This window comes from Podarcis cretensis (assembly GCF_951804945.1).
Source record: "Podarcis cretensis genome assembly, chromosome: 6".
NCBI classification, from domain to species: Eukaryota; Metazoa; Chordata; class Lepidosauria; order Squamata; family Lacertidae; genus Podarcis; species Podarcis cretensis.
This window is the reverse complement of record NC_137175.1, coordinates 68,332,035-68,357,829: the sequence shown is the minus strand read 5'-3', so window position 1 is coordinate 68,357,829 and position 25,795 is coordinate 68,332,035. Positions and strand designations below refer to the sequence as shown.

The following is a 25,795-nucleotide window of genomic DNA, read 5'->3' as shown; positions in this document are numbered from 1 at the left end:
CCTTCCCCCCCCCCCCCGCTACCCTGGCTTTAGAGCCGCGCCAGCGATGGATGGACGGACGCTGAGCACACAAGAGTACCTGCCCCTTTAAGGCTGCAGTCCTCACCAAAGCACTGCAACCCTAAACCATCCGAAGTCAAGCAGGGTAAGCTCCGGGAGCAGCTCACTTCTCTCTTTTATTTCTTTATTTCGTTATACTTTTCAGTTTATACATTTCACTGATTTTACAGTCCTTTTGACGTTTCAAAACTTGACTTCCTTCCCCCCCTCTTCCTGCCGTTCCTTAAATTTGTTTTTAATATCTTCTGCATAGCCAAATTAACTTAATTTGCTCATTTATTCGTCTTCTTTAAATATATATTCTTACGAAACTGCAGGTTATCACAGTAATCCTGCCAATGTTCTGTTGCAATTTATCTGTAAATATTCAATAAACCATTTCCATTCTTTTATTTTTAAAAAAGTTTGTTATCTTGATTTCTTACTCTTCCGGCAAGTTTTGCCATTTCTGCATATTCCATAAGTTTTTGTATCCATTCTTCCTTTGCTGGGACTTCTGCTTATTTCCATTTTGGGGCAAGTAACATTCTTGCCGCTGTAGTTACATACATGAATAAGTTTCTATACAGGTTAGGTAGTTCTGTCCCTATAAAAAAAGGTAAAGGACCCCTGACAGTTAAATCCAGTCGTGAACGACTCTGGGGTTGCGGTGCTCATCTCGCTTTACTGGCCGATGTTTATCCACAGGCAGTTTTTCCAGGTCATGTGGCCAGCATCACTAAGCCGCTATCATTTCCAAATTTTTTTATATAATCTTGCAATCCCACCACATATGATTTTGCGATTAGATTTTATCTTATTTATATTATTTTTTTGCTCACTTTTCCTCATTTATCTACTTGCACTTTGACGTGCTTTCAAACTGCTAGGGTTGACAGGAGCTCGGGAGCTCACCCCGTTGCAGGGATTCGAACTGCCAACCTTCCAATCGGCAAGCCCTAGGCTCAGTGGTTTAGTCCACAGCGCCACCCACATCCCTTTAATTCTGTTCCTATAATTCCCCCAAAAAATGCTTCTGTTTTTTTTACAAACATTCTTTTAAACATTCTTTTAATTTCATTATATCTCATTTCCCAGTAAGCCCTAACTTTACTACAAGACCACCACATATGATAAAAAGAACCTTCTTTCTCTTTACATTTCCAGCATTTAATTTAGATTTATACATTTTTGCTCACTTCTCTGCAGTTTGTGCTTCGGATGGCAGCACCCGCCCAGGTAACCTGAATTGTAGAGGTGGAAAGGACCATGGGTTGCCAACTTGATTAAAATATTCGGGGGAACCCAGGTAAGCACCGCACCCATAATTGATCACATGACACAGCACTTGCACTTCATTTGAACGGCAATGCCTGTCAACTTTGAGGGGGCCCAGCCGCCTCAAATATTTTATTTGGGGTGGTCCCCTAGGACTTGGAGGGACACAGGTGGCACTGTGGTCTAAACCACAGAGCCTAGGGCTTGCCGACTGGAAGGTCGGCAGTTTGAATCCCTGTGACGGGATGAGCTCCCATTGCTCAGTCCCAGCTCCTGCCCACCTAGCAGTTTGAAAGCATGTCAACGTGCAAGTAGATAAATAGGTACTGCTCCGGTAGGAAGATAAACAGCATTTCCATGCGCTGCTCTGGTTCGCCAGAAGCGGCTTAGTCATGCTAGCCACATGACCCAGAAACTGTCTGTGGACAAACGCCGACTCCCTCAGCCAGTAAAGAGAGATGAGTGCCACAACCCGAGTCGTCCGTGACTGGACCTAACGGTCAGGGGTCCCTTTACCTTTACCTAGGACTTGGCTCCTATGACCATGATCATCTTGTCTGACCCCTTGCAATGCAGGAATTTTTCACCCAACGTGGGCAAAAGTTTACTGACGGGCAGGATATGTTATGAGGCAGCAGACAAGTTGTCATTCATAAATAAATTTCAGCAATGAAACGAAACAGAACAACACAATCCCTGGTAGTATAAAGACAAGAAGGATTGGTGTTGCATATTCCTTTGTGGACTAGAGGCCACTTCAGGGGTGCCATCAGCACAGTTGTTTTTTTTATTATTATTATTATTATTATTATTATTATTATTATTATTTATTGAATTTATATACTGCCATATACCCAGAGGTCTCAGGGCAGTTCACAGAAAAGATCAACATAAAAACCACAATATATATAATCAAAATAAAAGCAACAATCCAATAACACATCCCCGCCCCCACCCAAAAGAGGCACATTTTAAAAGGGCGTAGGATGTCAATCTGCAGTTGAAGGTCAAAACCCCACTCAGGAGAATGGGGAGGTAGGCCTCCAGAGCCAGCAGGGTGGTTGGCTTTTCACAATTAGAAATAAGAGAACACTTAAATTGCAATTAAATTGTGTGTGTCTCAAGGAATCATAAGGTGATTTAAGTCCAGAGTCTCAAATTGCCACTGCACAACCATTCCACTTGGAACTTCCAAGTAAAACATGCATAGGGTTGAGCATGAAGCTTACATCCTGTCTACGGATATCAGTAGGGTTTATTTCAAACAAATTCTGCATAGGAGTGGACCACAGTAGTGGCCAGTTAGGTTGTACTAATATATTCCCGCTTTCAGCCCAAAACTCTGCATCTAGATCTTCTTGACTCCCATCTCTTAGACTCCTTGCCTCTGGCACCCGTTTCGCAATTAACCACACACACCGCTTCTTGTCTTACAGTTCTGTTACAGGTTTGTTATTTTTCCCTTTCCTTCAGACCTACTTCCACCATGCACCCATCCTTCATACACAAACATCCTGAAGGATTGTATGCAAAATAATGGAATAATGGACTAGAAAGTTGGCAAACAGTACTGTAGTGAAATTATATGAACAGATCACAGCAACTCACCTAATGGCTGAGGTCAAGGTAAACAGAGAAACAGGTAAATCAATCCAGGCAATAGCCAGGTTGTAACTTGATTTCATATAATATACAATGTGTATAATATACACTAACTGTAATATCTCTCTTAATGTAAAACTATTTAAAGAAAATGTATTAGGTCATTTTAAAAAGGAAGTGAAGTGCTCAAAAAAAGCATGCACCTACATTTTGAAATGGAAGAACTTTAGACTTGTGGTCTGCTCTCTCCTAGGTTTTCATTTAGAAGCAATAAAATGAAACACACTTTTAAACCACATCATGGTGACTAATAAATATTGATCAAGATGATCGCAATAGAAAATGCTATTAAGTATATAAGATTATGGAGACAAGGATTCTTGCCAAACTTCATTTATATAAATTATTTACACTGACTGTTCAGGACATTGCTATAAATGATACTAGAGGTCAACAGGACTACTTTACAAATTTCAGTATTTTGCATTCTCCCACTTTAATATTTACATAAACTCTGCAAACAATTAATCAGGCCCAGATTTACAGTTCATTGTGTGAGACAGTGATTTATCTGCGTGAAACAATCACTGTGCATATTGTTATACAGAGTGCAAGAGCCCCACTCCCTGCCCCATTGAGCTTACATTCTAATGTTTGATGGAGGGAAAACAAAAAAAAAAGGGGGAGGGAAGGAAGGAATATGCAATTGTTTCAGTTAGTTGGTACTAAGCTTAATTAAAGGCTAATTGAGTAAGGAACCCAGCTTTGTCACCACGTAATGGACAGGAAAAACTCTTTGTGGTAGGAGAAAGAAAGAAATATTATTCCCTTGAGAGACAACTGATGGGTACTGAAGGTTCCTCAGACTTTCACAGACAGCATCCCCTGGTTGAGCCCTGTCCAAGCTACTATGCTGGCAGCTTTAAAGACCCAAGTAAACATTAATTAAAGACCTAGCTAAATAAATGAGCGTTGCCGACCCACGCATTTCCCTAGCTAACATCCAATAAAACAAATGCATGAGACACTGTCATGACGTTACACATTTCCCTACAAACACAGCCCCCTAATCCAACACACTGGCTGCTATGTGCAGGTGATGGGGAATAGTTAGACACAATGGTATCTTGTTTCCTGGCTATCTATGCCTGGAAAGTCTACAGCAGAGCTTTCCCAAATGTGTGTCGTCACATGTTAGCGTATCTGCTACAATGTCATGCGAAAGCTCTTCACGCTCCTCCTGGGACTGGAAAGGAGTTAGTTGAACCTCTGGTTTTCTGGTAAAACTGAATTGCTGTATCACAAAATAATGCATGTTTAAAAAGTCTGTCACCAACATGAAAAGTTTGGAAAGCATCCAGCAGCTGTTGGTCTATGTGATGAGTAAACATCCAAGCCTCGATTCAGATTGGGGATAATAGTTATGAGCAACATTGCAGAAAGCTTGTAGAAATATATGCATATTTCTCTCTGAGATTTCTACTGTCAGCACCTCACAAGTGAGCCCTCCAACTCCTTCGTACGCAGCTGTGGGGGCTGCAATAGTGGTGACAGCTATGTCATTATGACTGGGAGGAAAAGAGATCTTTTTCTGCCTTCACTTTCTCTCAGCTCAGCCAATCCCTTGCCCCTGGAATGCTGAGACCTACATAGTTCCGAGAAACTCTTGGATCAGGTTTTCTAGATCCATACCAGTCAGAATGTAAAATATTCTTCAATTAGTTACCCTAATGAACTGTCTGTGCCTCTTCCTGTAAGAGAATGCGAACCTGCTTGCTCTTCTTAATTAACTTATAAACTCAGAAGCATCTGACACACTTTTACCAGCTAAGACAATTGGGAATGTAGGAAGTATTGAGATGCAACTCAGCTTGCACTGGAGGCTAATGTGTCTGCGTGGGAAAGAGTACATAGAAATAGGAACCTCCAAGTTTCCTAGCTGGTCCTTTCTGATTTAACCTGTGTTGTCCTTCCCTTGGGTGCTAAAATGATACTCTTAAGCAGTGCTTCTTTTCTAGAAAAATAGGTACCAGTACTCACCATGAAGTTGTTAAAGTGTCACACTTTTTAACCAAATTTAACAAATTTCCTACTTCCTTCTTCATCCTTACCTTCCGCAAGGAAATATTTTCTGCATCTCTCCTGCCGAGTTGCAAAAGCAAGCATGGCTCAAGGCATCTCTACCAGAGTCAAATAGAACTGGGATCTTTCCTATCATGCATTTCTTATAATAAACATAGCTTTTTTATTTTGCTAAACTTATAGCCTCATTGTGATTATATCCAGGGCAAAAGTGTGCTCCTCCAGCAGGGATTCAGTAAGTTCAATTTCTGCTGAGTGTTTGAATTTCGAAAACCAACAGTGGATAAACCGATTTGCAGTGGCCCTGTTCCTTCCTTCCTGTTTGATTCCAGACGGTTCTATCTTAGCCTCTCTGCATTTTAACATTATATTTAACATTATTGTACATTTACCAAAGGGATGTATTACATAAGTGCAGACAGCAGCATTATATGCTGTTGACATCTGTTTATATCAAATAAAAAACAGCAATATTCCCTGAATCCGGATAAGACAGAGAGCAGCAATTAAGGGAGACTGAATTTCCCTGTTCTTCCAGAAATTGAATTCCCACTCAAAAAGCGACTTCTTATTCAGAGAGTGACTCTCAACTCTGATTTGGTGCTTCTCGGGTGACAGCTGTGGCAAGGAGTACACCTTTTGCCACTTTAAGCTGGCAAGCAAGTTCTATCCCTTTCTCTCATATCAGAATTTTAGCCATTCTTTAGTAACATCTCATTTTGGATACTGTAATGTGATCTGCATTGGGCTGCCCTTGAAGATTGTTTGGAAGCTACTGCTGCAGCTTATTCTGACAGGAGCAGACCACACAAAGCATGTAACTCTGATTCTGACTCAGCTGCCTATTAGTATTCTTTTTTGACATTTACAGCCCTTAAACAACCAGCATTCCACATATCTAAAGGATCATCTTACCTAGGATTAAACCTTGAATGCACACTAGTCTTCATGTGTTATAGAGATTGTACTATTACTTATATCTACTTTTCTCTTGGATTCTGAGCTATTTTATAGTTAAACTTTAACATATAAAAAGGGGAGGGGGTTACTACTGAATGTTGAAAAGCGTATTTACTCTCAAGTGTACATAAGATTGCAGTCCTAATATTGCAGCTATAGTTTATTACTAAACAAACTCTTAAATAGCCATTGGTTTTTGACAACTCACACCCAGTTGCATGCTGTCCATCCTCTTCTTAGAAAAGATGATTCAGAGAGTTGTTGTGCACCAATTGTAAGTACTTTTGGATGAAACAGATTATCTTGACCCATTTCAGTCTGGGTGCAGGACTGGTTATGGGACTCAATCAGCTTTGGCTTCCCCGATGGATCTTTATCAGGAAAAGGACAGGGGAGTACAACCCTATAACCTATCTTTCAAAGTTGGCTTAAGATACCATGGTCAATGTATCAAAAGCCTATTCTTACTTGATCTTTCAGCGGCTTTTGACACCATTGACCTTGGTATCTTTCTGAGCTGACTATGTGAGATGGCTATTAGAGGCACTGTTTTACAGTGGTTCGGATCCCATTTTCAAAGCTGCTTTCAGATAATAGCATTACCGTATTTTTCGCCCTATAGGATGCACTTTTTCCCCTCCAAAAATGAAGGGGAAATCTGGGTGCGTCCTATGGGGCGAATGCAGGCTTTCGCTGAAGCTTGGAGAGTGAGAGGGGTCGGTGTGCACCGACCCCTCTCGCTCTCCAGGCTTCAGGAAGACATCCGCAGCCTAGGCAGCCCTGCAGGAGTTCTCACAGGGCTGTCTAGGCTGCGGATAGCAGCCTGCTTCCCGGAGCGTCGGGCGCGCTGAAAGCAGAGCACCCGGTGCTTCGGGAACACATCCGCAGCCTAGGCAGCCCTGCGGGAGTTCTCCGCAGGGCTCCCCACGCTGCAGATAGCAGCCTGCCGCCCTTGAAGCAGAGCGCCCCGCGCGCTGGACAGACATCCGCAGCATGGGGAGCCCTGCAGGAGTTCCCCGCAGGGCTCCCCACGCTGCGGATAGCAGCCAGCCGTCTGAGGCAGACATCGGCCAGCCCCACAAGCTCGGGGGACAGCAGGGAGGCGCAGCGCCGTTCCTCGACCTGGTTCAGTTTCCCCGACCTGCTTTTGGGGGGGAAATAAAGGGGAAAAAATTTCCTTTATTTTCCCCCAAAAAAACTAGGTGCATCCTATGGGACGGCGCGTCCTATGGGACGAAAAATACGGTAGGTTATTCTTCCAGGTCCCTGGCAGTTGTACTACAGGCAGTGCTATTTTTCTATAAAAAGAGGTGCTGGAGCTCACCTTGTTCTCTTAGAATGGCAATGATACCCACCTGAGAGCCCTGGACCAGTGCCTGGACTCTAGTGAGCTGGCTGAAGACCAACCGACCCTGAATCCTGACAAAATGGAGGTCCTGTGAGTAAGCGGTTTCTGGGTCTAGATAACTGGGTGATTGCCTGCTTTTGATGGGGTTGTACTTCCCCTGAAGGAGGTTCATAGTCTGGGGGTGTTTATGGATCCATCTTGGATGCTTAGAGACCTAGCTGGCCTTGTGGCTAGGGGTACCTTTCACCAGCTTTGGCTAGTAAGACAGCTCCTGCTGTTCCTGGACTGCAGTAGCCTGACCACCGTGGTCTGTGTGCTGGTAATCTCCTGGGATGATTACTGCAATGTGCTTGATATGGGGCTGCCCTTGAGGTTAGCCCAGAAGGTGCAGCTGTTGCAAAAGGTGGCAGATTGGCTGCACACTGGAGCAAGGTATTGCTAAAACGTTACTCCACTGTTGAAAGAATTGTAGTAGCTGCCAATTAAGCTCTGGTCTAAGTACAAGGTGCTGGGTTTTGCTGTATAAAGCCCTACACAGCTTGGGACCAGGATACCTGAAAGGCCATCTCATCCCTTGTACACACTGTGCTTAGCAGGTGAGGGCCTCCTGCAGATACCATCAAACAGGAGCTCTGTTCCACACAACAGGAATCGGGCCTTTATCATTGTGGCATCTACCCTTCTGAATTCCATCCCTTTAAGTATTAACCAGATGTCATCCTTGTTGGGTTTTGGCACATAAGAAACACATTCCTTTTTCAAAAAGTCATTTAAGTTGATTTCCTTCCCAGTCTGCATCTATATTGGAATTGTTTTTAAGATAATTTATCCCTTGTTGTCTGCTACCCTAGGAAGCAAGAGCAGGATATAAATTCAATAAAGTCATAGATAAATTATAATTACATTCATTTGCTCTCACGCACCCAACTCAGTTGAAAGAACAAAAATAGAAAACACAAGTTAGAAACAATATATTTAATTAAAAAACATATAAATGCAATACAGATCATGAATGATATGTAAATGCATAAACAATATGCATAAGGATGAAGCAGCCATTTTCTACTTTCTCACTTTTAGTGTCATGAGTGCTAGTGTCACAAGTGCAAGTTCTGGATCCTTCTACTTTCAGAATGCACATATTTCTTTATATCCCATGTATAAAATCTTATTAAATGTTGCCAATTCATTCAAATGGGTAGTTTCTAGAATGGTTCCCCCCCCCCCATTATAACTATTCTGCATTATAGATGGATACTGCTTAAGGAATGGGTGTCATAATTAATTTTCTACATAAAAGCATACAAAATTGTTAATTACCCTGTTGGTTAACAGTGCAGCTACCTAGCACATTTGTATGTACATAAAATCATTTATTTTCTTTAAAGAATATGACTTTCAGGTGTTAACATATTGCAGCAAGTTTAGAGACAAATGCTAAAAGGATGTTTACTTGTTAATTTTTGCCATCCAAGGGTACCAGCCCTATAGATTCTTTTTCTTTTCTTTTAGAAAACTGTAATTGAGGGCATTTTCTTCCCTTCGTTTAGATAATTCAGAACAAGCTTACAACTTCTTAAGTGGGACCAAGTACTACTAATTTACTGACCACAGAAGTTTCAAGGGGCTTAAACTGTGAAAGACTGTGAAGTTAGTGTGCTTTAAATAGGTCCATTCCCTTGTTCAGATAACCCTTCTATATAGACCTGCTCTCTCAGCAGGCAGGCTCCACAATTTGGACATATGTTTTAATGGACATTAAAGCAACTGCTGTCACATTTTTTCCATATGAAAATGTGGTAAATCAGCTGTGAGCTTGTTGACTGGAATGGTTGCTTGAGCTGGGTTTGGTGGGAAAGCATGTAGCCTAAAGTGCCAGAAAGTTGGGGGGTCTTGAGGCCTTTTTACAGGTTAACAAGATTTACCTAGGTTGCTATGTCTTTTAGAAGAAAGCAGACCCTTACTTTTGGTAGGGAACATCCCACCTTCGGATCATATTTGGATTACCGTGCTCTGTGTTGTATGCTTTTGTCCCTGTGAAGCCAATGATTTTATTGATGTGTGCAGAACTGGCTGGTTTAGCAGTTTGCTTGATCTGACATAATTGCCCAAATATATTTGTTCTCATAATGTTTTCTTTTATCAAATAAATGTACCTCCTTTTGGAATTTTGTGTGTGTGCGCGAGCTTTATTTAGGTAATGCCTTGGTACTAAATCCAATACTTGACTGCTTAGTTCCCTACCAGGTACTGTGTTTTTAGAATAAGTTCAGACAGCAGAGGGTATTGTTTTGACCCTTGTTCCCTTGGAATCTTAGGAACGTCAGGTGAAGTCTGGGAGTCTCTTGGCCTGGGCTGGATAGGAGTGGAGGCTGCGTAAATGTAGGGTAGGGGTAAGACCCTGAATACTTGGCAACTACTGAGTCACCCACTGTGTGTTCTGGTTTGGAGCATGTTCATGACATGGTACATATATGTATGACTGTGGAATGGCACATATAATTTTCTGTTAGGTGAGCATCTGTAGAATACTGAGGAAAGGAATCCAAAAACATACAACAATGCAGAAAAAAAACTTACCCTTCGGGCTCATGAACATTTCAAGTGAGATTTCCTGCCTTCTGCTGTGTGCAATGTAAACATAGCGAATTGGCATGTACACAACATAAATATTGCAAACGTTACATAGATCATACTACGAATTCCGATTTCTGATCCTGCAATATAATAATCTCACATAGATGATAAAGAAATATCTGAAATAAAGTGCTTTAAAACTCAAGCACTTCATGATTCTGTGCATATGAGATATGCACAGAAGTGCCCCCCTCACACACACAAAAATACATCTTACTTATAAGCAAATACTGGATAAAACTTTTTGAAAAGGAAAATCCAATACACAGCAAATGGTTTTAGCTTCATACTTGATTGCAAGTATTTTGTACTTTTGCCTCCTATTCTCATGCAGCACTGCATAACTCTCTCCCCAATCCACACACAAAAAAAGTTAAGTTCCACAGTTATAGATTGCACTTTTACAGCATAAACCTCAACTCTTCAATTTTCAGCGTCCTTTTGGAACAAGTTCAAAAAAGTATGTTGTTTTATGAAACAGGGAGATTTCTCCTGAGTACTTCTTTTGATGCTGGCGCTATACTGTCTGGAAAGGTTACTTCAAATTCTATAATCAAGTCACCTCGTTGGTCAGGATTTTTGGGAAATGGCAAGCCATATCCTATAATTCTTCTTCTCATTCCAGGTTTTACAACTTCATTTACTGTCATAGGTATGGTTCGACCTTCTATTGTTGGTACATTGATTGAGGTGCCACACAAAGCCTAAAAAATAAGTTTTAAAAGCCAAATCAGAAGCAGCAGGACATTTGTTTTTTGTAAAGCACTTAAAGAAAGATAAGTATCTATGAAATATAACTTAGAAATACAGTTACAGTATTATACATCCTATATTGTTACTCTATGTTGGGTGTATTGGTAATGCTAGAAACACTACAAGTAAACATGTTTTCAAGTAATAATAATAATAATAATAATTTATTATTTGTACCCCGCCCATCTGGCTGGGTCTCCCCAGCCACTCTGGGCGGCTTCCAACAAAGATGAAAAGCCTAGGGTATAATTTTCAGAAGCAGAGATTGAATCTTATACAAATAATTACTGTGTAGCCCAAATTCTTACAGCACAATCCTATGTATGCAGTTCATAACTATAAATGGTTTTGTAAATGGAAAACAATAAGCAAACATAGCTGAACAGTTCCCACTACATAGAGCAGAAGTGGCTAACCTGTGACCACTCCCGTATGACCAATGACATTGCTGGCTCAGGTTTATGGGAGTTGGCATCCTACAACATCTGGAGGGTTACAGGCTCTCCACCCCTGTTTTACATGGAGCTTCTTGTGCATATAAGCACTACCAGTAGTGGCTGGCAGGGCAGTGGCCGGTGGAGCTGCTTTGCTGACCTAGTTTCCCAAGGTCATGCATTGCTGCCCATTACCAAGAGAGAGAGGGGCAAGGCAATGGGGACCTCTGTGTAGTGCAAAGGCATCAGATTGGCTGCACCCATACCAAGCTGCCTGCTGCTTTGCCACTCCTCCTCTTGCTAACCAGCAGTGACTTCATGGTGTTGGCAAGTCAGGTTAGCAATGCAGCCCCACTGGTCACTACTGGACACCATCCATCTTCTCCTTGAGGTAGGAACCATCCATGCCAGATGTAGGTAACAATGGTACCCTTCAGATAATGCTGTCTACAACTTGCTTTATTTGTTATCAGTGGTTACGGTGGGTGGGGTGGGTGGGAGTTTTAGTTCCAAATACAGAGGGCATCATGTTGCCTATCCCTGATCTATTCATGCAAAGCATAAGTGCACTACACTCGTTTTGCAACCCATGGACAAAAATGAAGGAGTCCTACATGCACAGAATTCAATGTTTATGTAAGAATCCCAGTAAACCACTGTCAGCCAACCTATTAGGAATGCCAGACTCTCTAACTAATTGTACTTGAAACAAAAAAAACCAAAGCCTGGCCTAAGCTGTATTCAAAATAAGATTAGCAAAATATTAGTTGCTTAGATGCACTATAGAGAGGTATTTACACGGTATCTGTAATATTATTATAAGGCATAGCTCATAGCGCTATTTAGTTTAGTTTTGTTCTATTTCATTTTGCTTGTTTAGTTCTAACTGCAACATAATGTACATATACATCAATTTAACACCCATTTATATAAAAGCATTGGTTTAAAATTAAACCCATGCCATCTCAGCTAAGTTTACTGTTGCTTAGATTGGCCAAGTGTTGGTTTGCATAACTGCACCATTTTGTATCCAACTACTCAATTGCTACAAAATTAGAAGCAAAGCAGATCTTGTTGTCCACACAGCACTGATTTCTCTGCTGTTTTAAAAATCTGCAACTTTATTAGAGTGTAGGTGGGTGCTTCCCCCACCCCCACCCCCCGAGGCATTCTGGTGGGAGTTTTGCTCATGAGTCTGTTTTGGGTTTCTGCATTTGTGTTCCAATAACCTTTTAGACCAACACATTTTCTATCATGCTGCAGAGCGATGCCACATCCTCATACTGCAAAGAGCCACTGAATAGAATCAGAAAACATCCCAGCCAGTTAAAAGGTAGGCTCAACTGAGTACATGACTAACTTTTGTTGCAGGCAGAAAGTTGTGCCCAATACTGGTCCTACTCAGATTAGATCCATTGAAGTAAATGAACCTGAGTTAGCCAGATCCATTAACTTCACTGGGTCTACTCCAAGTTGGACTAGCATTGGATTCAACCCAGAATAGAACAGAAAATGACAATGAGGGGAAAGCAAGAGACGGCACAAGCAGCAACCAGAATTATGAAGTACAGTGTTAGCTTTGGATATTTTATCCCACACTCTGTTATGACATGCTAAAGTCAAAGAATAGCAGTCATCCTTCTTCTAAATGGTGCTGAACTATTCAACACAGTGGATGGAATCCAGTGTTACACCATGGTGGAAGTGCCATCAATGCAAGCACTGCAGCTTGCCAGATGGAACTATCCCCCTCTCCTCCTGCCTGGGTGCTGCTCTGGGAGTTCTCCCAACACTCCCCCAGAGTCAATTTTGGGGCATGCTGGTTGGAGGGGGCGCTGGGGTGAGGAGAGGGGAAAGCCCCATTGTGCAAGTGGCAATTCTTCTGCAGGGCTTGCGCTGACAGGACTCGTTAGGTGAATCACGCCCATTATCTGGGTGTCTGCATATTTATCAAACAACATCATCTATGGCAGGCTTCCTCAAACTCGGCCCTCCAGATGTTATGAGACTATAATTCCCATCATCCCTGACCACTGGTCCTACTAGCTAGGGATCATGGGAGTTGTAGGCCAAAAACACCTGGCGGGCCAAGTTTTAGGAAGCCTGATCTATGGGCTATTATCAAGTTCGACTCAGCTTTGACTGTAAAACAATGTGAACAAGTTTGAAGCACAGATGGCATAAAGTTTCAACAATACCATTCCAAAGCATAACAAGGAGTGTGGTGGAGTCTCCTTCTTTGGAGGTCTTAAAGCAGAGGCTTGACAACCATATGTCAGGAGTGCTCTGATGGTGTTTCCTGCTTGGCAGGGGGTTGGACTCGATGGCCCTTGTGGTCTCTTCCAACTCTATGATTCTATGATTCTAAGGTACTTACCTCTCGTAAGGTGATCTTGACAGGATAGACAATATTTGAACCATCCCTCTTGAAGTGAGGATGTATTTTATCTTTAATAACAAACACAATATCAGCTGGTATGGTGCTAGGTGTTTCATCGCCTTCTTTGGGGAATGTAATTTTGGTGCCCTCTTTCCATCCTCTCTTGATATCAATAGTGAGGATTTTATCCTCCGTTCTGACACTTCTACCATCTGGGTTGAGCCGTTTTCGGGAAATTCTCATTCTTTTTGTGCATCCATGGTAAATCTCTTCCAGTGATACCTTGAGTTCATGAACAATAGGGGGATCTTGCTTACGACGGGGTTGGCTACCAACAGTATTTCTTTCCCTTGGGAATCCATTCATATTGAAAGAAGTAAAGGAACCAAATGGATCTCCATCCACTTCCATGTCTTCAGTGTCTCTGCCACCAGGCATCCTTCTTCCAAAGAAGATCTCAAAAGGATTTGCACCACCAAAAAATGCTGCAAATGTGGCATGTGGGTCTCCATGAAAGGAGTACCGGAAAGTACCACCTTGCCCATCTGGCCCTCCAGCTCCTCCTTTCAGTCCTACAAAAGGGAACAAATAAGTTTAACAATGCTAAACTTAAATACAGGGAACCAGGCAGAGGGCCTTCTCTGTAGTGGCACCCACCCTGTGGAACACCCTCCCATCAGTTGTCAAGGAGATGAGTAACTATATAACCCTTAGAAAATATTGAAAGGTAGCCCATTATAGGCAAGCCTTTTAATGTGTAATGTTTTATTATGTTTTCATACATGTTGGAAGCCACCCAGAGTGGCTGGGGCAGCCCAGTCAGATGGGTGGGGTACAATAATAAAATTATTATTATTATTCTGGTTTAGAAATGTAAGGCACAATCTCCAACTATGTACACATGTACACATTTAATGATGGGACTTACTTTAGAGTATTCAGTAGGGTCTACTTTGAGGAAGCAACCACTGGATTGGGCCACACATCAAATATAACACAGCCCAATTTTACATGCATTTATTTGGAAGCCCAGCTGAGTTTAATTGGACCTACTTCTAAGTTTTGAATAGACTACAGCCCAAGAAATTAGAAAATGCTAAAGTACTGCAAGCTACGCAAAGTGATATTTATAAAGAGATCTTATGAAGTTATGCTATCACACTCATGCTGACAGTTACCTCAGCTATTTCAAGCCTGCCATTTCTTCCAACGTTATGGCACCCACCTACACTCTGTGATTAATTACACCTACGCAGCCATCCTAAATTTAAACAGTTTCTTAGCTTTCTAGTCTATCTTCAAAACACCTAAGCAGACTCTGCATGAGAAGGCTGTGGGCCATAACTCTATAGTCTTTGGTTCTAAATGCCATCTGCTGCTTGGTAGTGTGTGTGTGTGTGTGTGTGTGTGTGTGTGTGAGAGAGAGAGAGAGAGAGAGAGAGAATGAATGAATAGAAAAGAACATGGATGTTTGCAAGTTGGGGATGTAGTACCCAAAGTTAGGAGAGAAATTGTGCTGTCATGGATTTTAATCAAATTTACATAGGGATGGGATTTAGAAATGCAAGAATACAAATCTCTAGAAAGGTTTTAAAACTCTACTTTCAAAAAACTTATTTGCGTTGACTTAGAACCATGAAAACAAAAATCAAGTCTTTTCTCCAAGCTGAGAAAATATTCAGTAAATAAAAATAGGTTGCTAAAATGGCTTTTCAGGCTAAACCTAGTCTCTTAGCTATGATGAGCATGATGATCTTATACAGATGTAGTACTAATGCCAAGCGGGCTGACAAACCATACCATGTGCTTAGCGGAATGACACTTCCTAGAATAGATAATGGATAGGTTTTGCTGAAAGGACACCGGGTCCCATGGCTATAAAAAGTGGCTCTGGACCCACAGTCTGCCCATGTCCTGGGCAGCAGTAAAGCTGCTGCATTCACCAAGATTTCAAGCTTTATAAACTCATTAAAGATCTAATGTGTAACACAGAAATAAATATTAGGCATGATTTTATGTTTGGTGACAGCTGCTTCTATTCCTTTCATTTTAATTTCTCACACGACAAGTAGAAAATCCATGCTGATATTGGCTGGGAAAGAAGCACACACACACACACACTGGTATAATTAGGAAAAGAAGGTAGGAATGAAAAGGAGACTAAAGAACATGTGAATGCCTAAAGAATGCTGATCCTTGACTAAGAATAAGGAACCCTTTTGTTTCAAGGCCTCACGGAAGTCCAATGACTACAAGAGAAACAGTGATCCTGGAGCTGCAGTTATAAAACTTCAAATAGAACCAGCATTTATAGAAATGTGTAGATTTGTGATGAATTCAAACTTCTCAGAGCAATCATCATCAAGAGCTCATCAATTAAGTGTTCACATGTTTTCAATAGACCATCATAAAGTGAAAAGTCTTGTTTCATTGAGGGAGTATGTTATTGTAATGAAGCCAGCTTAGGTCAGCATTTGAACAAAACTTTGAACCATAAAGGTAGCAACCCAGTTCCAAAAGTTCTAAGAATCCATCTAAACTAAATTATTTTAACATAATCGTTTTAAGCTAAACACACTGCTTCTGGGCCTCATTTCCTTGGCACTTTAGCACTGTTTACAATTAAGCTGAAAACTTGTCCTAGTATTTCATGACATCAGACAAATTCTTTCCTTTCCAGGCAAGATGCCAATATTGGCTAGAGTCTGGACACCTGGACCCTGGCTGAGAAGGGCCATTTTTAATAAAACTATACCCGTATATTTTATGCTACTTTGGAAGAGTGAGACAAACTCAGCACACTATTGCAAAGTTTTTGTAACATAAATTAAACAGTATCTACTAACATGTTTGACAGATGAATCAAATAGATTCACATAGAAAATAACCTAAATTAGAACATTCCATAGAAGTATTAGACTCTCAAGCAAGACTTGAATCCTCTAACTATGTTACTACATCTAATTGCTCAAACCTGCTTCTTAAAAACTGCCTCACTGCATCTGACATTTTAAAAAAAGCTTTCTATTTTAAGCTAAAAATACTGTACATAAAATTCTTTTACCTTCTTCTCCATACTGATCATAAATTTCTCTTTTTTGGGGATCACTCAGCACCTCATAAGCTTCTGCAATCTCTTTGAATTTTTCTTCTGCGTGGGGAGATTTGTTCTTATCTGGATGCCATTTAAGGGCTTGTTTTCTGTAAGCTTTCTTTATGTCTTCATCAGATGCTCCCTTTTCGATCCCAAGAACGGAATAATAATCCTTTCCCATACTGAACCTTCACAAAGTTTATTTCCTTCTATATAACAGCGTCCAGTTTCTCAGCTTGCGATGTTGCTGGAAAAGCGTTAACAGAAGTCACAAGAGCAGCAGTTTTAGTAAGCAGCGGGCAGACTGCTTATTACATTCTCCCCTCCTTGGTCGTTTCATACAGATAAATATACACAGTGGTAGAGACACTGCCACCCAGAGCCCTCCCAATTATACTACGTGTCTGTGCTCTTTCTAGAACAGCAAATGCTGTAAGACGTCACTTCCCAAGCTAACTACAGCCAAAACTCTGCAGTGTTCCCTTTCTGCAGTTAACTATTCAATGTCCTTCTCCCTCTGAATCTGAATGAATTGCTGATAGGGGAGGAAAAACCTTAACCCCCATTTTCCTTTTGTATATGGACCTATGTATTTCAGACACTGGTCAAATTTTGCACACTGTGATAAAGTAATAAGTGTGAAAAACGAAACTGTTAGATAAAAAACAACAACACCCCTGATTTCTTAGTTGTGAGGAATTGGTTAACAGGATAGAGATGGCATGCAATTAACAACAAAAATTATGGGAAAGTAAAGATCTTATAAAGCACAGGCCATGTCTCCTGCTCCCAGTACATTGGTTTTGATTTCTTCACATTCAGCCTATAAAAGCAAAATGCAAGTGCATCACTAGCAGCAACACAACTGAATGATTGATTGCCTCGCAGCACCAGTCACTTTCCATGCTACCCTCTAGGCACGAGTGACAGATACAAAATAGATTAAGCCTTTGCGTGAATTTGCTTTCCTCAATGTCAAATGTTGGGGGGGGGGGGAAGCCTAGCACAGAGTAGGGTACAAAAAGCAACCTGTCAGTTTTTTGCAGTCATTTTAGTTGCAGGTGGCACCAATATATAGGTGGACATTACAATCAGGTAGCTGAAACAGCAGAAGCAACAAGAGCCAATTTCAATTGTTTCAGGGAAAATATAAAAGTAAATAGGGGCTAATAGTTGCTTTTCAGTTAACCGTAGATCGCAGTAAGTATGACTTACAAAAGACCATGACTTAAATTATGTATTATAGTTTCACTCTTCTCTTTCCCAAAGAGCCAGTTTGCACGCCTGTTAAGAGAGAACCCAACCACATATTCTCTATCCAGGTTTTTTTGACTGCCTAACCCAAGCAGTTAAAATCATCCGTTTGTTACACTGATTTCACACTGGAGTGAAATTCAAGCATTCTAGTTTATGTTTGTTTGCTTATTCCAGTAAGCGGTGGATTCTGATACCTCTGAAGCCAGTGTGTATTCTCAGAACCTACGCATTGTAGGCGACATGGTGAATAGCACAGTACCATCAATCATTTTCCAAGTCTCAGGGTAGGAGAGCCTTGGAACATCCATGAAGGCATTATCTTTTTGCCTTTAAATTTCTCATAATAGAACTGCCATTGACTTCAAGACTAGAATTTCTTTCTACCAATGTTCGGAATTCCAAGAGAGAGTTTGGAACCTGCCCTCAACAGCTGCTCCATGCCAAGAGACGGTTTGCTCATTCAGTCCTGATTACAAAGGGCCTGGGGAGTGTCCTTGGGGGAATTTATCCCTCCCTTTGCCCATCTCCCTTGCAGCTTTCTTATAATTTGAAGAAATGCATGTAAGGTATGCAACGAAGAGATGCAGTGTAGAGTGATCCTGTTCAGCACTCCCCATTGCATTTCTCTTCCCTCCCAGTTTTCTTCCGCATACCCCAACAGACAGTCAGCATTCCATTCCCGATAAATTCTACTGAAGTGCAACAGCTGAAATTATATGAAGTTTCTCATATACAGCTGTCCAGATAAGGGAATGGATGGATGTTTGAAGCGGGTGGGGAGGATGGGAGAAAGCCTGCCAAAGAGACATTGGGAGGAAGTAGAATAGGCTACCACCAGCAAAATTACACTTGTGTTGCAGCATTTTCTATAGCCTTCAGGAGCAACTCAAGATAGTTTTCCTCTGAATTGTTTAGTTCTCATACCTCGTAGATTGCCTACTCCACATCATCCTACTAAAGCCAACTGATTTTTTTGTTAGCTAGCTTGAAACTTTTGTCTGAAAGATGGCCTAGAAACCTTTTACCAAAAATAAAACAGGCATGCCAACAATGACACTTGTGTCCTCTGTGTGTCAGATATGAATGGAAAGGGCATAGATGTGTGCACAAAAACCTTTGACTTGCTCTGGAACACAGCATACTCTAGTAGTTAATTTGGACACACAAGCAATCCAAATAACACATTCCTCTTCTTTCACTAGTATCACTTCTCACCACACCAGAAGATTCTTCATGGAAATAAACAGGGGACAATTCTCATTACATGTTGGTGAGTCCTTATCCTCATACCAACTCTGAAATATTTCACAAGCCATTTCACAATTCTGCTTGACTTAGTCCACAGAGATGTGAGTGAAGCAAAACAAAAAGCAGTGCTGCCACCGTAAGTCGAGCATATGTGGGAAAGGGGGTGGGCATGAAACTGTGTGTGACTTATTAAATGACATTTTGGCTTTCTTTTTCTTTTATAGATTCAAGTCCCTATGTCAAACCAGTTTACCAATAGAAAACACACATATTCATCAAAAACATTTTTGCAGTTAAAATTAGTAATGTGTATATTTCTTTTTTTACATGCGAGGTGGTATTTGTGCTGCTGTTTCTGACACGTTATATAACCATAAAATGAGATGAAAATACAGCTGGTCTTTTCTTCAGAAAGTGTATTTATAGCTTGTTTGAATAATATATTCCTGTTAATAGCAAGGTAAGACCTAGGGAAGAGCTTATTCCATTTTCTACAACATGGCTTCAAAATGATGTGATCTATTCTATTAACTGAAACAGTTCAAGTAGCGTGAACAATTCAAAGTAAATAACAGGTCAATCTAAATTAAAAAAAACACATTTCTATTTGTAAAGCCTTTTTTTCCTTTTTATTTCCAACATGGAATTTGAGTTATCTTTTGGTCTAGATCAGTCATGTCCAACAGGTAGATCATGATCTGCCGATAGATCACAGGGTGTTCTTGGTAGGTATTTGGCCCCTCAGTGATCTCCCCCCCCAAAAAAGGGGGGAAGAACTGTGGTTTCCTAAAATAAGCTCAACAACTTTGGTCCATCCAACGACAATGGGTAGATCACTGCCAGTTTTTTTATACTGTGAGTCTATTGGGAGTTAGACGTCTATTGGGAGTTAGACGTCTATTGGGAGTTAGACGTCCCTGGTCTAGATGGACATCTAGCCTTTAAAACCAAGGCTGGTGGTTTTACTGGAAGCAAGGTGAGGTGTATATAGTGAGGCATCATATAGCATGCTGTAACTTGCTGTAAAGAATTGGTAGGAATAGCTTTTGTATGCAAAGAGAGAGGCAACAAGAACTTATTTTACAAAAAACTTATTATCTTACTTTGCCAACCTACGTAAATAAAAGTTAATGGGTGCTTCCCTCTGTTCTATCATGCTTCCCTCTGTTCTATCATCCTGCCCCATTCTTCTGCCTTTAACATATCCTAGTAGAGTCTTCTTCCTATACACTTTTCTGCATGACCAGAGCAGGAAGGAGTTGGAATGAGCAGCTTCCACAGCACAAATGGTGGCTGTTGTCATCCTACATACAGTCTGGCAATTTTAAGGTTATGGCAGAAACGGATACATATTGGACAGCTGTTTCTGGGGCTATGTTCTGTCCACCTAACTTAAAAGGTAAATAACTCTCGTAAAGGAAAACAGGACCTTACCTGACCACAATCCTTACACACAGCAATACGTGAAGTTTCCTCTGATCCTGATCCTGATCTGCTCAGTTTATTTTTGTGAGAAAGGAACTCAGGATATCATGTTCTGGAACTGAGCAGGGAATATTTTGTGTAAACATCCTCTCCTTGTCTTTCAGTTGCCAAGTAAAAGCTCTAGTCAGATTCTTTCACTGGCTTTGTTTTTGGCAAGACCAACATAGAAACCAACTTTTGTGATGGGCTTAATAGAGAGCAAAGACAGAAGAGCACTGAAGCTTATAGAAAAAGTGTCTGTTCTGCTGTTGCTCATGCTATTTGTGTACTGTACATCAGTGGAGAATTTTACTCAGACACTCAGTTCAATGTCACACAAAGGATATTGAACACTAAGCAGCTGAAAATTAACATGACACAACAACTGCATGGAATCCATGATCAGAGTGCAAGGGTTCTGTTCTGAAAGCAAATAATTTTCTCTCATTTTCTCCAGGTTCCTGCTTGACATACTGTAAAATACTTCTCCTAAGAAAGTTTTCTCTTCCTGGCCTATCTTTTGCCAGGTACTTTTAAGGAAGCCAACCAACATTTTGAAACTACTTCATTTAGCATTATGAGAACAAGCCTCATCAGCCTTCAGGCTCCCACACTTTTCCTCCAGCTACCCATGTCATCTGAACACAGGCAAACCATAGTTATCCTAATTATGGTTTGTTGAAACAAGCCAGCTTCATACAGTAGTTTATGAAGCTGACTTGTTTCAACTAATCATAGTTAAGATTAACCAGTATCTAAGGGGCGGCGACACTAAACTGTGCTTTAATCTGGAATGAAAGCTCCAAAACTCCACCTTATAGCCATACTAAAAGTACTGAACCAGTTTAGCATTTCATCAAAATTCAGCCAATGCATGTCCAGCAGATTAAAATATGTCATGGGTAATGGGGTTGAGAAAAAGGTAAACATCCTCAAAAATATACCAGTGAATAATTAGAGCTCTTCTCATTTACTTTCTAGAAGTACTTTAAAACATGACTTAGTGTCTATCCCACTATTTAATCCCATGTAGAGCATAAGAAAATTATTCCTATCAAAACTTTACCAAAAAAGGAACAGCACAAATTTCAGCTGTAGACATGCAATGTATTTCAGGGGGGTGGAGTGTGTTTCCAAGTATCCATGCCAGAGACTTACTCTCAAGGGCTTTTCTCCACCCACACATTGGAGTATGACTCACAGTGCTAAAGTTAAAGTTTACAGAAGACTTAGAAGTCCAGTTCTCTTGCGCTGTGAAATCCAGTAAGAAAAGACTAGATTTGATTCCTTAAACCTAACCAGCAGGAAGATCCATGGCAGGTAATTGGGTGACAAAAGTGACAAATGTTTTGAACTAAAATTCCCAGATGATGTCACACATTAGGAGCTCTACAAAAAGAGAAAGCTACATAGCTCTGAGCATAATTTGTCTATTCAGATCAGAAACAACTAAAGGTGGTTGCTTAAGTCTTTGAGTTTTAATATTCCTGTGCCACTCCATATCTCACAAGAGGCCCTTCTTCGAACCTGTTACAAATAATATGGCATGTTACAAATAATTTCATAACAACCCAGAACTACCATATTCAGTATTTGTATTCATAACTCAAGAATGTGTTTTCCCTTGCAAACAAGTAGTGAGTTGCCTACCCCCAGCCTACCCCCATTCTACTTGACAGCAGCTTATTAAATCAGCCATTTAGACGCAGCCAGCAAGCAGCCCTTTGGCCAAGGTACTGCAAGTTGTATCACACCCGACTGCAAATCCTCAAAAAGATTTACAAATTGTACAACTATATTGCTTCCCTCAAGTTTTTACCTTGGCTAAATCTATTTACAAAAGTAGAGAATGATTTAAGCACTGCCGATGATTCGCCTCAGAAACATCCGTTCAGCTACCACAAAATCCTGTCTAGATCCGACTATAAATAATTCAATGGTTGCTCTTTCCAAAAGGCTTTTCTTCTCATTCTTCCCCCCCAAAAAACCTCCTTTGGAATGCAGGAATATTAAACGAAGGCCTAGCATGGATTATGTTGTTATAGCAGGGAAAAAGCCAAGCAGCTCTCCACTCCAAGAGTCTAGCCCCCTTTGTTGGGGGGCAAGAACACTTTCACGAAATAATGAACTTCATGTGATTACATGCAGTTCATGAGTTAGTGCGCAATCTAGTGCTCCTCCTCCTCTAAATTAAGCTGTAAAGCAGGATCAAGAACGTATGGAACTCTTGATGTTACTGCCAGCATGTTTATGCTTCAGGGAAAATTACATGAAATGTAACCAACTTCTTATTGTGGATAAACGCTTGCAAGCTACTTTATTAGTACATTTTGAAAAACTGTTTTAAACTCTTTGGATGTTTTATATGAGCACCATCTGACTATGCCCACTAGAGGTCACTAAACAAATATTAATCTTTACAAATACTAGAAATCTTACCATCCCAAGGTTTTCAGTTTAGAAACATTATGGAAAATAAGTACTGTAGTTGTTTTTGTTACATTAAACTCGCCCTTTGTCCAGTGTAGTTTCTTTGCCACTTGCTCTTTAGTCTTAATCATGTGTTGTAGGTATACAGCTGAGGTAGTGGTTGGCCCAGGGTCAATGTTATTTTCATATCAAGCAGCAATTTGAACCTAGGTCAATGACTATCTTACAAATTTCAATTTGTGGCGTACTCCTGATAATGAAACTTCTCTGGCTGTCCCATGATCATTCCTATTTCTTGCCCCCCGCCACAAGCTCACAGCTTCAAAATAGATGTTATGATGAGCAGTGGATTCCAGAAAAAACACATTATGAATTATTTTGAGGATGTCTGTCGCATTGAGCCTGTCTCTATCTCCACTGCTTGAAGGCAAAAAAAGCTGCACAATACCCCCATATCATTGTTTCCACCAATCACTATGTTCAAGGAATTAAGAGAGAATTGTGCAACTTACCGTATATCAAGGCTAAAGTGTCAACGCTAAGTCCCTTAACTCACTAAATCTTGCCTAGTGAACCCTACGTAAATCTTTCAGATAAAAAGGAAAACAGTGTAACTGTATGTCTTACAAAAAATATAAATCTAACATGCAAGTTATCGCTTCTTCTATGGACCCTGCTCTTTGGGATATATTTCTCCCTGCTTAACACATAATATATCCCAACCCTATATATACTTTTTTGGAAAGTTTTTGATGCCAACGGGATTTTGGTTTTCAAACTTTTCTATCCTGAAGAAGCACTTTCCACATAGCAGTATCTTTGGGACCCACAGTTGTCATCTATTAACCAGTGTCACACTTCCCTGCAGTCATACATTGCAAAGGAACATCAACAACGGCAGACAAGCTGTGTTTCAGCAAAGGTTGTACACAATTACTGAACTTATTGAGGAATCGTTAAGTTTCCAATCAACCTCAAGATTCTACAGAACAGTCTAAAAACACTAAACTAGACATGCAAGTTTAAGATCACAGATTAAGATAAAGGATTGTCTCCAATTAAGTCATACTCAGAATAGAGCCCTTGTAATCAACAGACTTTACTGAATTCACCAAATTTACTTCCAAGTATGAGCTCATCCACACTTACTTTTTGCTCCATACTTTCTAGGCACAGGTCCACCTGCCACTTTCCCCAGGAAAACCTGATATTTACTGCCAAATTGGAGTAAATGGCAATATTGGTTTTCTGCAGATTGCTGTTTGGTCTGATTTAGCAGCAAAGAGCAGGAAGTTTTGGAGAAAGCACTGGAGCAAAAAGAAGAAAAGAACTAGAAAGCCTGGACCTGTGCCTAGAAATGTGGAGCAAAGGTAAGTGTGGATGAGCCCTACGACTCTGCAAGCAATTTAAACCCTTGACCCCACCTCACTGCCTGGTGGCACTTTACAGAGCAGCAGGAACCCTGTTGTACCAGCAGCCCTGCTACACACTTGGTAGCCAGGGTAGGGAGTCAGGCAGATTGCTGCACTGGCCTGGAGCTGCTCAAGCCAAAATTGGGCTGGCTGTTATGTGGCAGCTTGTGTGGGCTCTGCACTGCTGAGATTCTGCCAGTGGCACTTCAATCCACCTGCACATTTGAAAGGCTGAAAGTGGAGTTTCACAGCATCACTGTGCAGGCAGAAACCACACCCAAAACATGTGTCCCCCTACCCTCAGTCCAGCACAAAGGGGGGGGGGAGTATGGATTCCAGTTGGATACAGCCCAGGGAGTTTGACTGATCCAAAATGTCCAAGATGCTGTAACTAATGCATTTAGAAAGGATTAGATTAGATGGTGCATGGAAAATACACACCATATACATCCCCACCTCTTAAGAATGCTGGGAACTGCAGCTCACCCTCTTGCAGAGCTATGGTTTCTAGCACCCACAGGCTACTGTTCCCAGAATTTGGGGGTGGGAATCGGATGCAAGCCCCTTAGGGCATGTTATTACTTATAGACAGCATCTAGTCCCTGGAGTGTTTCTGAGGCCTATGCATCAGTACCAGAAACCCACGAGACATTTGCCCCTCCCCTCCCCGCCACATCCAAATTTAAGACATCACCGCCTGGAGGAAAAAAACACGTGTTTGTTTTTTGGGAACAGCAGGTGGAAAAGCTTTAATATAAACGTTATGGGCAGATACGAAATCAGCATTCATGGTTTTCTCCGGGACCTTACATGCTTGTTTCAGGGGCGTGCGCTTCTCTTTCATTTTAACAACGTTCATCAAAACTTTAGCTGCGCTTCGCAGGCCCACCAATTTTGCTTGGGTTTGTCGCTATATATAAGGCGACCGCGAACGGCGGCCCGAGCCCGTTACTTTACGCGCCTTGCCCCCTGAGAGAGGCAGGCCCTCGTCGCGCTCACTCCACCCGCCCTGACAGACTCACTCGCAGGCCCAGAGGCTAAGGCCGCGACGACGGCGCTCCTCGAGAAACGCGACGGCAACTCCCTCAGAGCCGCCTCCTCCCCTCCGCTATTGTCCAAACACGCCGGCTCTGGAGAAACGTCAAAACGCCCGGGGGAGGGGTTTTTAAAAAAAGAGCGCGAGAGGGAGGGCTTTTGGGGATAACCTATCGCGAGATGTAAAGCCGCCCACCCCGCTTAAAACGTCACCACGGCAGCTCGCTCGCATAGAAATCGCGCGAGCCTCTCCCGCCCCCTAAGGGAGCACGCAACCCCTCCCCTTTCCACATTTGCAAATCTCGGCCTGTAATTTGTCCCATCTCGCGATAATCTCCTCCC

General features: G+C 41.4%; 1 protein-coding gene and 1 long non-coding RNA gene across 5 annotated transcripts; one reads left to right on the top strand and one right to left on the bottom strand.

Moving 5' to 3' along the window:
• Positions 1 to 17: 17 nt before the first annotated feature.
• Positions 18 to 19,134, top strand: LOC307219122. The gene is made up of 3 exons (XR_013840307.1): positions 18 to 145; positions 12,397 to 12,466; positions 19,067 to 19,134. It is a non-coding gene; the product is annotated as an uncharacterized lncRNA (long non-coding RNA).
• On the bottom strand, positions 8,270 to 25,590 carry DNAJB4 (DnaJ heat shock protein family (Hsp40) member B4). Of its 4 annotated transcripts, XM_079982065.1 has the most exons (5): positions 25,441 to 25,586; positions 24,717 to 24,809; positions 16,578 to 16,854; positions 13,511 to 14,085; positions 8,270 to 10,650 (listed from the first exon to the last, which is right to left on the bottom strand). In XM_079982065.1, the coding sequence occupies exons 3-5, from the start codon at positions 16,786 to 16,788 to the stop codon at positions 10,417 to 10,419; spliced, it is 1,020 nt and encodes a 339-aa protein (XP_079838191.1). In that variant the 5' UTR covers positions 16,789 to 16,854; positions 24,717 to 24,809; positions 25,441 to 25,586; the 3' UTR covers positions 8,270 to 10,416. The 4 variants fall into 4 exon arrangements, with proteins under 4 accessions (XP_079838191.1, XP_079838190.1, XP_079838192.1 ...); XM_079982064.1 differs by lacking the exon at positions 24,717 to 24,809 and having other exon boundaries at positions 25,441 to 25,590; XM_079982066.1 differs by lacking the exons at positions 24,717 to 24,809; positions 25,441 to 25,586 and adding an exon at positions 20,547 to 22,787.
• Positions 25,591 to 25,795: the final 205 nt, after the last annotated feature.